General features: G+C 42.3%; 1 protein-coding gene across 1 annotated transcript in view; it reads left to right on the top strand.

Moving 5' to 3' along the window:
- Positions 1 to 17,052, top strand: part of LOC144111455 (multiple PDZ domain protein-like) — a 201,817-nt gene that overhangs the window by 67,593 nt on the left and 117,172 nt on the right. The window contains exons 16-19 of the mRNA XM_077644763.1: positions 8,945 to 9,068; positions 10,672 to 10,861; positions 11,933 to 12,046; positions 15,084 to 15,268. Coding sequence (XP_077500889.1) covers positions 8,945 to 9,068; positions 10,672 to 10,861; positions 11,933 to 12,046; positions 15,084 to 15,268 — 613 coding nt within the window. The remainder of the gene's footprint in view (positions 1 to 8,944; positions 9,069 to 10,671; positions 10,862 to 11,932; positions 12,047 to 15,083; positions 15,269 to 17,052) is intronic.

Raw genomic sequence — 17,052 nt, 5'->3', positions numbered from 1 at the left:
GGGAATGGGTCATTGACCCCACCTTGTGTAATGAAAAAACTACCTTATGGCATTCTTTGGCCAAAGCTGCCTTTGCCACAGTAATGGTGGATCATCATCGTTGACAACAAGAGACTACGCGAGATGTGTTAGTCTTTTTCTATGTGTCTCCAATGCCACTGTTTGCTTCATGATGCTTCCAAATCGACCTGTCTCGCAAAAGTGTCAACACAATTTGGTTGTGGATTTTGTGTAATGCCAAGTTTGATTCTTGACTTGCCTCTTGTGAAGCAACTGAAGGAATTGTTTTCTATGGCCTTTGCCCGAGCAGTGGAGCGGAGTTTTGCAGCTGAATGATTGCAGAGTGGAAGTCAAAATGTAGGGGGTGCACAGATAGTACTTCTTTAAAACTTAAAACTAATACGAATCTTTAAACTTTTAAAACTAATACGAATCGATTAGTGAAACAGGAAAACTGAAATAAGAGTAAAATATTCGTTCGAATATTTGTTACTTATGCTTGTCAGGAGAAACAGTGGTGCACTAGCAGAGATGGTCCGGTACGGAACCATAGCTCGTGAAGCTATAGCTGTCAAAAGACTCAATGCTGGTCTGGTCTCCATTTGGGGTGGGGCGGGGGGGGGGGGTGCAACGCAGTCAGTATATTACCTCAGTGACTGTCACATCATACACAGAGGGAAATTAACTTTAGGGCTGAAGACTCTAGTGAATGAACTAGCTCCACATCTTAGTAGATGAGAGGGAGGGGCATGAGATATGAGCCACGGCCTCCAAGATTGAGCATTGTGTGGGAGCATTAGGAACGCCGCCACCTGAATAGACTGCAACGCTTTAACCACCTTTCTGCGGAGCCCGATCATGGTGTCATGCTGTGTGGCATTGAAGTGGGTCCCGTTTTCTAAATGGTAGTCGGGGGAAGAAATAAAAAAAAAACGGCCTTTCTTTGTGCCAATTACTCAAAAACTTTAAGAACTTGACGGCACATTCACATAATTTTTAACCTGAACTATTTTATTCGTCTAGTGAATTGAACATTAGGGTATTCGATTTGCTGCTTGAAAATTTTGAATATGTACACACTCCCCATCAAAACCCCACCTGCTGACCTCTTTTCTTTTTTTTTTTTTTGCTGGTGTTTGAAAGGGTAAATAGTCATAATGCATTGGTGGTGCACGGCTTTGCAGTGGTTCTGTGTGCGGTTAGAATTTAGATTGAGGGCCAGCATAGGATAGGACACTTAATTTGTATGCATGCAACAATTATGCTTCCAACAAAACCTACAGCTTCACTTGTTTATACCTGTTGCACAGTACAGTGAAAAGAGACAGGGAAGTTTACTACAACATTGGGATTTGAATTCTGAACATGTATTAATTCCACAGTTTCTTGATAAAACTTTACTAAAAAATGCCAGCCTGACCTGCTTTATTCGTTGTTCTGCGTTGCATCCCTTAGCTGGCTTTCATAACTGTGCACACCTATGAACTCTTCCAGTAGACACTGCTTTAAGCATCTTGCTTGTGAAAGAAGTCTTGTTACTGTCCGCGCACGGGATTGAATGCAGTATTTGCTCTTGAACGCAAACACTGCATTTTCTGCTGAACTGAACTGTACACGGGCAGTTGAACCTACTGCAATTTGCATATTTTTGTGACACTTGCGAGGCAAGCACGTTCTTCAAACTTGGCGTTACTGAGAATCCACCATCAGCTTCTGCCTCCAATCCGAGTCTTAGGTAGGCCGGGAAATCGTGAAAACAAAGTACTTGCCGCTGCCTGTGATGGTCATGTAATAGTTCGTGCTGGTCAAAATTTTGCCAAGTTTTACAGAAAGACACAGCCAGCAGGAATGAATGCTGAGCACATGGTTTCAGACAGAGGCAGCTCCATACCAGCCGTGTCCTTCTTTTATGCTCTGGTGTCGATTTCACGTTGGAAATTTTCAAACAAATGGGAGGCACTGCAGTTACTGATGCCACCAGAGACTTGGTAAACAAGCAGGCATGGTTGGTAATGCCAGTTCAGTTGAAAGTACACCTCACCTGCATTGGTCTCTTGAGAGGTTTAGTTTTTCTGTTTTAGTTGAAAAGTTAGTCATGATGAACTGGCATATTCAGAAACTCTGATCTTGGTAAAGCAAGGCACGGAACTGCCTCGCATTACTGTAGAGGACCGTCGGGGGGTCTCAAACTCATCACGTCACACGGTCCTCACTGACAAGCGTTTGTCTCCGATGGGCCAGTAAGCTGGAAAAGGAGAAGAAGAAAATGGTCAAAAAGGAGAGGTTAGGACACCTGTCGCATCACTTCAATGGCCACTTTGCTGACCACTTTGCAAGTCAAACTGTGATCGACAGTGGGAAAGTCTATCATTAGGAGATGTGGTGTGCCTGCCTATGCCACCTGGCTTGTCGTATACATTCTATCAGTTATGGCACTCTTTGCCAGCAACTTGAGGTACTTTGGTGGAGTAGGTTAGTGTTCCCTCTGAGTCATTGAGAAGCTGCTGGGGTCAGAAATAATGATCCCCCCTGCAACATCAGAAACGAGTGCAAAATAACTTGTTTCTGAAGTAAAAAAAACACCATCGCCTCTTCTGCAAGGAACGGCCACATACTGCACGAGCACAGTACAGGGCAGCTTCATCACGTAATGAAGGAAACACGGTCAGGACCATTGAAAGCAACAGATTCGAAGAATGCCGGTCCCCCTCAGGTTTGTGTATGGGGGGGGGGGGGGGGGGGGGGGGGGGCTGTTAATGAAAGCATGCAGTGTACGGCCCCATGTGGTCTAATCGAACAGTTTTTGAAACAATGATCCCAACACTCAGCATACTAGGGAGCGTTGGAAACTCGCCTTATCATCTCCAGGGGGTCAGTGGGATGTAGACAATGCTGGAGGTCAGTGAGGACGGCTGGGCACATACACACTTAGTGTGACTGGGATCAAACCTAGTGATCTTAGAGCAGAAACCCAAGAGGAAACGCAGGTGACCCAATGAGCCATCTTAGTGAAGATGCCTTCTGTCTGGCGATTGACTGTAGTCATCATCATCGAGTATTTAATTAGAAGGCATACGACCTGAAGAGCTCTCGAGACAGCGAGAAATAACCAACTTGGTGCAATCTTTAAGGCCAGCCAGGCACAGAATAAGATAAATCTGATATTTGAGACCCCTGATTTAATAGAAGGAGCAGGTTGTCTAAAATAGTTGCAGCTTGTATATTTTCAGGTTAACAGGTCAGAAGTGGCAGCTAAAGCAACGTGGGATGAATGTGGATCCTGTTGGCAAGTGCCAGCAACTTTCACAGAAGCATTAGGTGTTAAAAAAAAAGTACTTGGATCCAATCTAATAACGGCACTGTCTCTGATAGAACTGAAGTACTCTTGCTTGTATTGTGGATAAGTCCTAGCTGCTGTACATTGGGGCCAGTGGCGACTTTGAAAAGAAATTAAACCAACCACCGAAACGACAAAAGCATGAACTAGCAAGCAACAGTTGTTGTGTAGCATGACCTGAAAAGTGCTGCGAGCCACAAATTGGTATCTATTGTGCCCAGGCAATGTATTGCACTTCCTGTGGAGAAGTACTGTAGATATGATGTGTGATGCAAGCAGAGCCTTCACCCTGTCCGTCATCGATGACACTTTCATTGACTGTTGCCCCAGTCGTGGTGTATGTGTAGGCCGTGCACAAGGTAAGTCATCAGAAAGGAAATGCTGTGAGGGATTGCAAGACAACATGATATTTTTTTTCAGTGAAAACTGTGCTACAGACTTTTGCACAGTTCTTCACAAAATACGAGGTATATAGTACCTTCTTTGGCATAATTTGTTTCAACCGGTAACTCACACGTTCTTCAGCAGGCCAATGAAAATGGTGTCTGTGTGGGCGCGATCATTAATGGTGCGTTCACACTTGCGTTTTCGTTGTCAGGACTGACTTAAATCTGCTGCCGCTGCTCGTATTCCAATGAAAAACCAGTTTGGGGTCGTATCCTGCTAATGGAAAATACAGTCGCTTGCTACTAACTAATCAGAATGCAAGGAGAAGGTTGCACTCGCCCCTTTGCCTTTTAATCCTACGAGACGCCGCTGATTGTTTCGATTCAAAGCAAGTATTTTTTTCCCCCCCAGAATAGCGTATCCAGTATTCAAGAAAGCCAATTTTTTACCTTTCTAATGCAAAACATGGACCACTTGGGTTTTGTAAGCTTGTACAAAAATTTGTACAAGATTTCACTATGGTTAGAAATCAAAATAATGGAATTCATTTTATAAATACCTGAGATATTATGGAGTCACTTTGTTTCGAAGATTCACATCTCTCGAGCAGTTAAAAAAGAATAGAGTGATATTATTACTGGCTGCACAATCTGTCTTTAAAGAAATGCTGGAAGACGTTCTACAAAGCTCACTAGTTTAGGAAATATTATTTAATGGCATCAAAAGGCACCCTTTTTGTGACATGGAGGATGTTCAGTAGCATGGGCTATCCAGTCTGAGTACCACATCATTTTGGCAGCCGTAAATTTTGCTTGCTCTTTACACCGCAAAACCAAATGGGAGCATAGCATAAAGCCTGCAATTTGGATGGAAGCAGATACAGAAGCAAGGGAAGGCAGGTAGGATAACCAGACATAATTTTCTGTTGTTTGCTCTACACTTTGGACGTCGATAAAAAGTGTCAAAAGAGGAGATTTGTATTAGGTGGCCGATGCAAAAAAGAAAGTGATGGTCGATTTGCGTAGTTAGGCGGGATGTGAATTAGGTGCATTAGAAGTTCAGTTTTCTTCAGTTCAGGCATTCGGATCCAATGTTCACGGATGGCAGTTGTTCGGGTAGCGATAATGGAGCCCATATATGCGGAATTATTCATTATCTACGTTCACAGGTTCCTGGGAGTCTTCCTAGCACTCCTGGCGCATTGGTGCACCGGTGCGCCACTTCTTTTCTATGGCAGGTGCTGCCATCGGTGGGACTGTGTGGTTGGCTTGTGATCCAGGTTGCTGTTCGTGAGCAGCCTCTCAGGATTAATTGAGCTGCCACCTGACATGGTGGGCAGGCTGCTTCAGACAAACAGACACTGACAGACAGACAAACACACAATGGCTAAATGTGGGGAATGGCCACCGTAGGTGCAAGTGCACTGAAATAGAATGTGGCACGTCCACTTAAATCTGTAGACTTTGGAAGTATTAGGAGTAACGCATTGGTGGCCTTTTGGGTTATTTGGATTGTGACTGCTGTGCTGATATATTCTGATTTCTAAGGAGAGGAAAGGAATAGGGCAAGCAAAATAAAGTTGGAGGTATATTCCATTTCACACTTCGTGTGCAACTTGCGCCATTAAGACTATGTAGTCTTAAGCTGAAAAATGTGAGCCTTTCTGCTCAACATTTGAGTCACTGTTTTCGAAGAGGGCATTCCATAGCACCACAACTTGCCGTGTCATTGAAGGTAAAGAAACACCGTCGATTTATCTTGTCATTTGAGGATTTGTATTTATCGCGTAAATTCATTGCAGAGTCTTTAGAAGTAAATTCCACTCACTATGTCAGCCACCTAAATAAGGATTTTCTGTGGGAAACAAAAAGCGTCAGTGATCTTGCGAGGTTCATTCCCATTCCTCCATGCTTTGCAAATCATTGTGCTTTACAAAAAACGCACAAATAACTTTCTGGCCCGTGAACAAAGCTTCAGTGCAGCAGCCACCATTGAGGACCGTGGTTTCTGTGCGAACGCAATCAATAGGCACAGTGGGGCCACTGCTAAATGACAGCTCGTTGTGCAGGAGGTCTGTAGCAGCAGCATTCAAATAGCTATCCTCCATCCAAGAGGTCATTGTTTCAAGTCAGCCTTGCCGAGTCAGTTCTGTATTATGCAGCAGAGCAGCCTTTGTTGAGGTTGAGCAAGAATTGCAGTTTTGAGAACAAGCTGGAATTGCAGTTAATATTCCACATTATGAGCACCATAGTGAGCATACTGCGTGCACAAAACGGCAACATTTGACAGTGACGTCCTGATGTCCACCCACTGGTGGCAGCATTGCTGGAGATACAACGGAGTTGCACTAATGTGGCACTGATTGCCATCTTTTGTGCAAGAATTCGAGGAAAATTAGCTGATGGATACTTACGTACCAAAGCTGAAGGAATCATCATGAGGCCACATTTGTGGGCCCTGTATTCATTTTGCTCCTCTGGGGTTCTTCAGTATTCACCAGAACCTGAGAACATGAGTGTTCTCGCACTTGGGTGCGAGTGAAATGCAGCTGACATGGCCAACATTGAACCAGTGACCTTGAGCTCAGTAAGCACATCATAATAAGCTCCGAGTCAACATGGCAGGTGGTACAAGCCCAGTCTCTGTATAGAAAAGGATTTGGAGATGGTCTTGACAGGTGGCATTGGAGGCACAGCTGAATCAACTACTACGAGTTGCTTCCTGGAACAGTCATTCTTGAAGGTATAGCTTCCGCCGCATGCTTTTTGACTGGTTTAGCAGATGATGTGGTATTGTGGATAGGTGCATGTCTAGTCAGCATCAACTTGATGTCACCGAGTTGTCAGTGCACTGGCATGATGAGATGACATTAACTTCTCCCAGAAGTTGGCTTCCAAACAGCCTCACAGTCTTTTTCTTTTTTGCATACATTGAGGACATCTTTGCTGGCCTTGTCCTTGAGAATAAGGCTGTCATTACTTTTGAACCTGCTTTCTGTTCCTGACCCATGTAACTTTTGGTGCCAGATATATACAGACTATGTTTGTGTGGTTATGCAGAGCTAATTGCATTCAAAAGAGTTTTCAAGCGGAACCTTGGAACTCGTGCAAATGCTGTTAACCGCAGGCGGGGATCTTGGCATACGATGTGTCATATGAATTTTAAGGTGTCAGCAACAGTGGTCGAGAACACTACCGTGGCTTTAAAAGGCAGAAGTAAACTATCACTGTGCAACTAACCAGGGGCTAAACATTTTTTAGGGTGGTGCACATGATATGCTTTTTGGCACGAATAAAAACTTTCGGCTCTCTAAATGTTGCAGGACTGATTCCGAATCCTTTAGCTTTGTTGGTCTATTTTACTGCAGTAGCCCCACTCAGTTTGTTGTGGGGCTCTACCGTATGTGTTTCTAGTTTAATACTTAGACACTAATGTTATTTTTTTGCAGTGCACTCCTGATGTGGCTAAACAAACTACCGTACTGAGTGAATGGTGCCATTACTGTTACTACTTGCAGCCATTCAACTATTGCTTTGAGCAATAGTTAGGAGCATTGTTTTTTCTGTTGGTTACTTTAGCCTTGTTTCATGTAGACCTTGGCAAGCATAGATTCAGGTTTTTCAGCTTTTTGTCATGTGGTCGCGAGAATTGTCTGTAGAACCATATTGATGATTATTATGGTAACTCCTAAGATTCTATTCTTATGACACACTAGGTTCGGATCTAGATATGAAGTTGGCAGCGGAAGCAGCCTGGTCAAGTTTGATCGTATGCTGACGTGCAGGGAATTTTTCAGCACAACTTTTTGCTTGTTTATTTTGTTACGTAAAGCAGTGTTGTGCAGAATTGTAAGTAGTGTAAAACTACTGCAGTGGTTTACAAATGGGGAAGGCTTGAATTTTTGGACAGTCAATTTTAACAGGTTGTTTTATTCATGGTGGGTGCTTGTAAGCAGGCTGTTAACTATATTTTTCTGTCCCATTTTTGCATTTGGCTTATAATGTTGATTGTTTCTTTCTTTTCATTGAGTATTTCCACATCTACTATTTTAGTCAGTGTAAGTGAGTACTTAACGTTGTGAGAGAAGATGACAGCATGCTGTGGTAAAGACTTGTGGAAACCTAGTGGAAAGTGAAAAAATTTTACTATTGGGTGGCTGCTTGCAGAGACTTTAATTAACCATTGCAGTAAAGTTACGAATGAAAATAAAGATTGCTAATATATAGCATATATGAGCCTTTGCACTTTGGATCTGCACTTGTTTAAACAATTTTATCAAAAACTGCGAGTAACTATTTCACTGCTCAAGCTTGTTTAAGTCAGTTTTTGGTCATAAAATTTAATTGCTCGGCTTTTATGCCTTTCTTGTGTCCATTTAACACTGAAACACAGATTTACTATGGAGAAATTTGGAATTTAAATGGAATATTTTCTCCTACTATTCAACATTAACCTGTGACATCGTTGTAATGTGTAATAGAAACTCCATGGTTATCATATCGAAGTGGGTGGCAGTGCAGTCTACTCTTAGAGATCTGCCAACACGTTAACACTTGGCAATGCAGTTTTCTTGCGCAAATTTCCTTTTTCGGCAATACATGTCTTATTTTTAGTCCGAAAGCACTCATACGCTCACCAACCCCGACCAAGAATCTTGTCAACCGAACTTGCAGCAGTTAGCCGTTGCCTGGCAGCAGTGACACCGCTTTAAGTTTCTTGTGTGTGAAACAAATAAATAAATATCGCCTCAACTGGGATTCAAACCCGCGGCGGCGCAAACCGATCAGATTCGCTGGCCAGTGCACCAGAGAACTATGCTATCGCCACAGCCGATCATGCCTTGTGTTAAACTGCAACACACTGTCGCGCTGTGAATTGCTCATCATTATCTTCATCAGCTGACATATGCAGCGTGCACAGATCAGATCAGCTTAACCTTGGTCAGAACTTCACCTGAGGCTGATATCGTCACTAGACATGTCGACGACGCAGCAAAGCAAAACCATAAGCCAATCAGGCTAAACACATGCTTTCGCATCTCTGCTCGGTTTAACTACGTTAAAACCCTACCATTTTTTTTTTGGCTTTTCTACTTTATGAACTCCGTTTAATGTGAAAGTAGCCTTTTTGCCATTAGAATGTGTAATCCAATATAGGCAAACTTAAATGCGTTGTCAGGATCTGTTTAAGGCAAGGTTGTCTCTTTCTCGTTTCCCGCAGCCTGAGCGACCCGAGAATTCTGTATCGGCCGACTCGGATGAAATCAGTGCCATCCAGCCGCCGGATGAGCTGTGGAACGCATCATCTGGGACTGTGGTTCTCCGCAACAGTGGTGGCTCCCTAGGTGGGTGGGCCTGCATTACGCATCACCGTAAAAACATGACCTTGAGCTTGATTGTGCATGTTCAGTTAAACTCTGTCAGCATGAAAAAAAAAAAAAAAACTTGCTGACGGTTGCCACGCCTGTGTAACGCAACATTCTGTGACTGCACTTTATGGTGCTAGGTTTGCTGTTTTGTTTTGTTTTATTGACTTTAGATGATTCCGTGACGTCAGTTGTGGCGCGATTAGGCATGACCACTCGGACTGTGTTATGTGTGAATGGCAAAGCAATAGTTCATGCCGCTGCGTACAAAGGGCACCACAGATCCGTGACGTGGCGAATGGTGTAAATGCCGCTTACTTTTTCATCCACTGTTACCTCCTCACACTTTCTTTTCTTACACCGATGCCACAGAACTGGGAAACGTGCCTTCAGTTGCTGCCGCAGTAAAATTCACAAAACACAACGGGAACATATGCAGGATGGTGCTGACCCATAACAAATATATTGATAAAAAAGGCTGCACATACAGATGTGGCAAGCAAGATCATGTCATGCCTAGGTCGAGTTCCCATCATGTCGGAGCAGCGGTATCTGCTCAGATACCGCCGCACCGATTCCCCAACTGAACTACTGCATCTCGCAGGCCTTCCGACGCTAACCGAGCCAAGGTACACCGCTTGAAGTTCCTATTTGAACTCCTTAACAATTCCTTTAAGATTGATCCCTTAGCCTTTGTTAGTATCAACCGTTTTAGAAACACACGCCACAAACACGCTCTCACAATTAAGGAATTTTCGTGTAAAAACAACGCCTTTTTCTACTCCTTTTTTCCTCTCGCAGTGCGCGAGTGGAACAAACTTGATCCAGTAATTGCACAACAAAGCTCGCCTGAAAACTTTACCCAGCTTGTAGAAGAAGCACTATTGTGGCCAAACGCAGGGTAAAACTATTGTATGGTATCTGTGTTATTATCACATTGATCATTCTGCTTTCATTGTTTTGTGCTGCATTACTTGCATGTATTTTATGATCCTAATTTTACAAATTGTGTACTTACCATTGTTATTTATGTATTTTGAAACACAGCAAGTTTTCTGTGTTGCCTCTTGACTTCCTTGTACATATCCCTTGACACGTCCTGTATTAATGTAACCAGTCGATTGTGCCACTCTCTCTGTTATAATTCTTTGTTAATAATACTGTAAAATTGTTTTTCTATACCCACCCCTGTTACAATCCCTCTGGGGATTGACAAAATATTTTAAATAAAAAATAAATAAATAAAAAAAATATCGCTCTTGTATAGGCATTGCCTCATCGACCGAACTGGCTAGTGTGTTAACCTAGGATTCATGAGTGGACCATATTCTTTGAAAAGCGCTCCGGCTGGTCACGTAGTCTTTTACCAACAGGACTGGCAGTGTGTGATGCTGACTTCAAGAGGATGGTGTGAGGGGATGAAGGAGCAACAAAATTCGTCTGAGAGATAATTGAGGCACTAGCTGTCAGTGAATACGGAGAGGAATTTGTGGGCATCCAGCCCGTCCATTATGCTTCCTTCACTGTTCTTGTGAACCAAGCAGCAGCTGCAGCTTCTCTCATTGGTGGGGCGGGGGAGCAGGTCTGAAGCTTCGCTGGCAGCATGGCATCTGGACCATCTCGGATGTAGAGCCCGATTCAGCAGCAGCACGGCACGGGGAGCTACGTGTGGGCGACATTGTACTCTCCATCAACGACCACGTCCTTTCGGAGAAGACGCAGGGCGAAGTGGCCGCCATCCTCGCCCTGACACAGGATCTCAGCGTTGTATTGTGAGTTGTGGCTGTCTCAGTGTGCATGCTTCCTAATTAACATATCTGCCAAGAATGCATTCGTGCGGCCTCGTTCTCTTCTGTGATTACGAACAGACCACACAAACAAACCAAAGTGACATTGGAAGAACTCAGGGTATCTGTGTGTTAACAAAAATGTGGCACATTTTGGGCCTCTAGCTTGTTTGCAATTCAATGATAATGCAAATTAGGCTGGTATATTCAGAATTAACGAAGCATCAGTGTAACGTAGTGAGGGAATGCAAGGTCAGAAATGCAACACATGACCTTCATGTTCTTGTACTCTGAAGGAAACACTACAGGAACAGCAACACTGAGTTGAACGTCAGGTTTTTATTTGTGTGTTTGTTGCAGGCAGTTCTGTATCCATGAAATACTTGTCGGGATGATGATGCAGTGAGTATTGATGTGAAGCAGATTTCTTAAGTATCTGCACTAAACATCTGGCTGAGTAGCTGCAATCCTTCCAAGTCAACCCTTTCAAGACTGGTTCCCTATATAGCATGTTGGCCCTCATCCCAGCCAGTTCCCCTTATGTTTTGAATCTGGGTGATCATTACTAGCTTAGTGTTTTGTGTATTTTGCATGGGTCAAAAACTGCGTTACCACCGGACTGGTTCCACTGGTTTAGTGAGTGGACAAATAGTCCATTCTTTCCACGTTAATACCTTTGGAGATGTAAGCTGTAAAAATCGTGTGCTGGATGGAACTCACAAGATCTCCATCCACATTTTAAGGTCGGCGTGGTGATTTCGCCAGTATTCATAGCCAGGATTCCTCTACTGCCAAGCCACCAAGCCAAGCCCGCTTACACAAGCAGCTTCTTGTTCAGAAGTGCAACTTTTTTTTTTCTTTCCCAGCCATTGTAATGTGAATCATCAGTTGCCTACACGATCTCCAGCAAAGGGGGCTCGGCACCAGAGATATGATGGGACCATTGTTTAGACCATGCTTGTGGTATATAACCAGGGGTGTTTTGGATAATTTTGTGCTATTTGTGTGACAGTTAAGTATTACTGAGAGATCTAAAGTTTCTGATCTTCTGTGCAGCATCAACTACCTCAGGGAAGTGGAAGAAGATGTGGTAGAGCTACCACCGAGCCCGTCAGTTGAGAAAGTTAAGCTTCGGAAAGTGAACGGGATCAAGGAAGAGGTTGTCAAAAGGTGAGTGGCTTTTTGAGGGCCTGTTCTCATGCAGTACGTGTCATACTTAGAGGGAATGTGATGAATGGTGATACTGGCTCTAAACTCGAGAAAAGCAGGTTTACAAGAAAAAGGGAACATAGAGCTCGAGAGGAGGAGCCCGAAGCTGCATTCCTGTCTTGCGCCAAAACCTGCGTTTTTCCGCGTTAAGAGCCAGATTTACTATTTGTCGTGTTTTCTCTAATTATGACTCATACTGTACTCCTGCTGCGAGCTAGTGGGATTCAAGAGGTGTTTTAGGGGTGACACTGGTCTTTGGGACCAAGAAATGACCCAAAAATCTATTTATTAAAAATGACATTTTTGGAGCCTGTAGCTGTCATTCTTCAACACTACCAGTTCTCTCCTCCAGGAAATTTGTATTTTGACCATAATATTAAATTTAGATCACTGTGTGGACTCAATTTGTGCAGGAGCAGGCGATTTAACATCATGAAAATTTTGGACACCTGGCTGTCTTAGTACGTCAATGTCTCAACGTCTAGGACAGATAGACATGTCATATTGTTTGCTAAGGGAAGCTGAAGGCACAGTGTATGCAATAATCGAAGCACAATTGTTCAATCACGCTTAAAGAATTTATAATTTTGCAAAGTTTATCGATGCACGATATTCACACTTTGAATGCTGCTATTCTAAATGCTGTAAAATTACTAATGAGGCTAAAATGGAAAAAGTGCTCTGATTATTGCACTCTTTACTCACCATACTATGTAGCCATGGGTTAAAAATTGTTTTTTATTGAGCCATTTTTTTGTACCTAGGTACTAATAAATGGCTAATTAAAATTAGTGATCTTAGGAACTAATGAATTAATTAGAAATCAAGTTCACATTTGAAATCAGTGTAAAAAACTGAGCAAGGTGATACAGTTTCATTAGGATTGGACTAAAACTAAGGAAAATAGATCTAAGACCAGTGTCCCCTCTTAATTTCATGTTTAATGAAATTAAACACCTGTTTCATGTTTAATTTTATAAATTCATGTTTAGACACAGTCTAGCGAAACCACATATGTGGTGTCCCAGCTAATGTCAGAGAAGCGCATGAAGGAAACTGCTGCCCATTGCCGTTATGAAACTTTGCTGCAAAGGGCAGTAAAGAGAAGTATCTTTAGTTCAAGCTAATGTACAACTAAGTAGTGTAATAATCGATAAATTTTTAAATCACTAAAGCTGCGTGACAGGTAGTTATAGAGCATCATTTCTAGTGACTTTGCTGTTGTAGTTTTATTATTGAACCATTCTCTGCAGTTTCAACAAAGTGCGTAAAATCCAAAATAGTGGCAGCGTTGTGAACATTCCATACGTTACAGCACTCATGTACTGGTCCCTCCTATGGAATTTCTGATTTTGCACAGCTGTAATCACTACTACCAGTATGTGCAAGAGCTGCCTTTCCGCGTTGCTTTGTGCAGCTCCTTCACAGCATGGAAATCATGTTTAAATTGAAACCAGCTTTTCAGGAATTGCGCTTTGTGTGGCTTTTTTACGCTCATAAATTTTCCTCTTGAAATTTCATATTGGCAGTTGTTTAATAGTTGATTTTTTAACTAATAGTTAGAATAATGTGAAGTGAAAATGCACAGTCTTGCTCAGTGTAATCACCAACAACACTGGTTTACTTTTGCTTTCTCATGGGTACCAGTCTATTTCAAGGCCTGTGTTCTCTTTATCTGAGGCTCTCTATTTGTTATGTATCCCCTATATAGATATATCCGTATGTGTACCCCCCTCCCTCTTCATACACCTGTAATAATATGGAACCAAGGTATAGTGTGATAGTATAATTTGGGAAAGCAAGACCAGTGATAAGTACAATTCTGTTTGGTCATAGTTTGGCCTATCAGTCTCGAAATTCCAGTTAAACAATTTTTTTTAAATAGTGTTTACTAAGGTGACCTTCCTACTTGTTTACACTTTTTTATTTCATTTCATTTTATTCTAATGCCAACATTACAGATGCTGAGCACCGTGAACAAAAAGCCTCTAACTGGGCTTGACGGGGTCAACGACCGCTAAACGTGGCATTTGCAGAACACGAATTCTGAATACAAAAACAGCGTATCAGACACGAAGGATCTGGTGAAAAATCAAGACATAAGAAAGGATAATTACAAGATTGACAAAGAGTTTAATGAGGTACAGAGTACTATATGGTGAAATGCAGAAAAAAGCATAAAAGTGCAGGTATTGTGGTTATGATACATTTTGCAGAAGCAGCATGAAAGCAGTCATGAATCAATTTTTTAGGGGTTTGCTAGTCTGCCCTGGGTGGCACATTGGAGGCTTGCAATATTGAGCAAAAATGCTTCTCTGCGGAGCATTTTGATCTACTTTTAGTCATATTGTCTTTGTGTCTCAGAGTTTGCTTACAAGACCTTCTTGCTTTTATTTGTTCTTAGTGTAATGCACCTTGTCGGCTGTAATAATTAAAAAATGTACACATGGCAGTAGCATGTTTTTGTTTTTTCTCTGTATGTATGTTTGTTTTTCCTGTTTTACGGACCTAAATCGTTTTTTTTTTTTTTTTCAAGATCATGCTGTCAATAATCTACGTAAGGATAATTTTGCAAGTAAGACTCACCTGAGAGCAAAATGTTTTCACGGAAAAAACGTTAAACTCCACGGACAAGTTTGCTTATTTCGTTATTTCACATATCCTTTGTTGTGATTTTTGTATTCATTGTTCTATGAGCGTAACCTTGGCTTTGCCCTCTGTGCACTTAAAAACAAGGTCACTTGTGCAGTATATGTGGCGTTTCACTGGGCCTGCTTTTTAACGATGGCAATGCCTCCTCGTTGTTTTTGTTTCCGTGCTTGCGAGCTGTCTTGCTCAAGAATGGGGGGAAGGGGGAGGGGGGGAAGCCATGAAATGCCTCTGCCTGTAATCTCGTTATAAGCAGTGGGGTTAATCCCAGCCACAAATCCGAGGTTGCCGTCCCTGTGCTTATCTCGTTTTGCTGTGCGTTTCCCGGTGGGGTTTGGTGGGGGTGCAGGGGCCCAACAGCAGAGCCAGGGCCGCGCCGAACCTCCCTACTCGTGCCATCGACCGGACCGCTCAGCCTGGCGCTTCCACGGCGGCACTCGACTGCTCCCGACATGGAGACCATGGTCGCGGCAGTGCACAACATTGCCTCCTCATACGTGCCTTCTCTCAGGGATTCCATGTCGTCATCCAAAGGTGAGCGTGTGCCTGTGATTTCCTCAAAACGTCGGGTGACTTTGTTCTTGCTTTTCTGGCGTGTCCAGTTGCCATGAAACTTCACTTCAGCAGGCACGTTTAAAGAAGTGCTTGGGCTTATGCCATATATTTTTACATTGATATGGCGATAAGGTGAAGTATGGCGTCGTGTGTCTGCATTTTGAAGCTTCCATTCGGTGGGCTTCTTTGCACTAAGTCAGGGGCCTTCATTAACTTTAGCCATAGGGAATTCAAGCAGTTTTCAAAACTTGGAGAGGAACTTCGCATGCCTTGGTTTCCATCACTTACTGCCTCATGTGCATGTAAAATTGGACATGGAGATCCACGACCTCTCAAAAAGTGCCCAAATTCAATTAATGATGACTCGCAGTTTCCAGCTATTCCGCGAAAAATCCCGGATTTAAGCGTTTTTCACGGAATTGTGTGTTAGCAGCCATATTCCCATTTTTGGATACTACTGTTGTTTGGGGAATCAGTAGAAATGACAGAACGATGCAGAAATGACGAATTTAACTTATTTCGACAAATTTGACGAGAGTGAGGAAGTGGGGACGTGGCTTTCAAATGACAAAAATCCAAAAAAAGATCAAATTTTAGAAAACACCAGATTTCATACCTGTTTTTCCTGATTATACCCCGAAAACAGACCAGAAGTGAATTTGAAAACTGTTTTTTTTTTTGTGACTGTAGGTAGCAGAAAACTAGCTGAGATCTCTGTGAAAATGCCAGATTTCTCAAAAGTGTTTTTTTTGACCTGACTACCCTGCTTGCAGAAAGCATAGCATGACAATGGCTTCACGGATTTTCATGCGGTTTGTTGCAGTGGGATCCTTGATAGATTGTTTATGCTGTGGCGTTCCTATATTTCTGAATTATTTTCTAATTTTTTCTCTCTGTCACTAATTTGACATGACGGTAATGAGTGCAATATGCAAGCATGGATATAATGTTCTGTGGAGAAAAAACTCTGGTTGAAAAGATGTTTGGAGAATGTCACTGCAGGAGCGATTCCATTGGTTAGAATTGAAAGGCGACTCTACGCTCCTACCATGTTTTGTGGTCGTTTGAGGCTTTCTGCAAGTTTGGCATAAAAATAAAGCACATAAAAATTTATAATGTAAAAACTGCTGAAGACATAGGAGTCGAAATTGGCATTTATTCATTTAGTGCACTTCCCAATAGGCATGCCAAATTTCATCACTCTACTCCTAACAATAAAAAATTTCACCTCCGAAACCCACATCCCTCCTTAAAGGACTATAAATACCTAATTTTTGTGACATGTTTTCTTGTCCACAATGATACGGAAGACGCTACTGCGCATGAATCACCATGTGGAATTCGTTTAAGACGGCTAAATAATTTATAATTTTTAGGGGTGTGCAAATATTGAAACTTTTGAATACGAATCAAATACGAATATTAAGAAAAAATGGCTTCGGATATCGAATCGAATATCAAATATCTGTTCAGTACAAAACAAAAAAAAATTGCAGAAAATGATAAACAAGCAAATGTTGTTGCCCTTATTTATTTCAAAATAGTGTATGGTCTTTGCAACTAAAATAAGTTAAACTAGACAGCCTCAATACCGTATAAAAAACATGATGTGCACAGAAATGTATACTACTTAATTAGACAGCATAACAGTATCCAAACTGTAATGAGGTCATGCAAAACAAAATCCGTGAAATGACAACAAAAAATAACATGATGGCTAGTAAAACCGCATTCATTCGGAGTTCAAGGGACCGGAAGAAATG

The sequence above is a fragment of the Amblyomma americanum genome, chromosome 11 (assembly GCF_052857255.1).
Source record: "Amblyomma americanum isolate KBUSLIRL-KWMA chromosome 11, ASM5285725v1, whole genome shotgun sequence".
Taxonomy (NCBI): Eukaryota; Metazoa; Arthropoda; class Arachnida; order Ixodida; family Ixodidae; genus Amblyomma; species Amblyomma americanum.
Note: the sequence above shows the minus strand (reverse complement) of the source record. Positions and strands in the feature narration are given on the sequence as shown.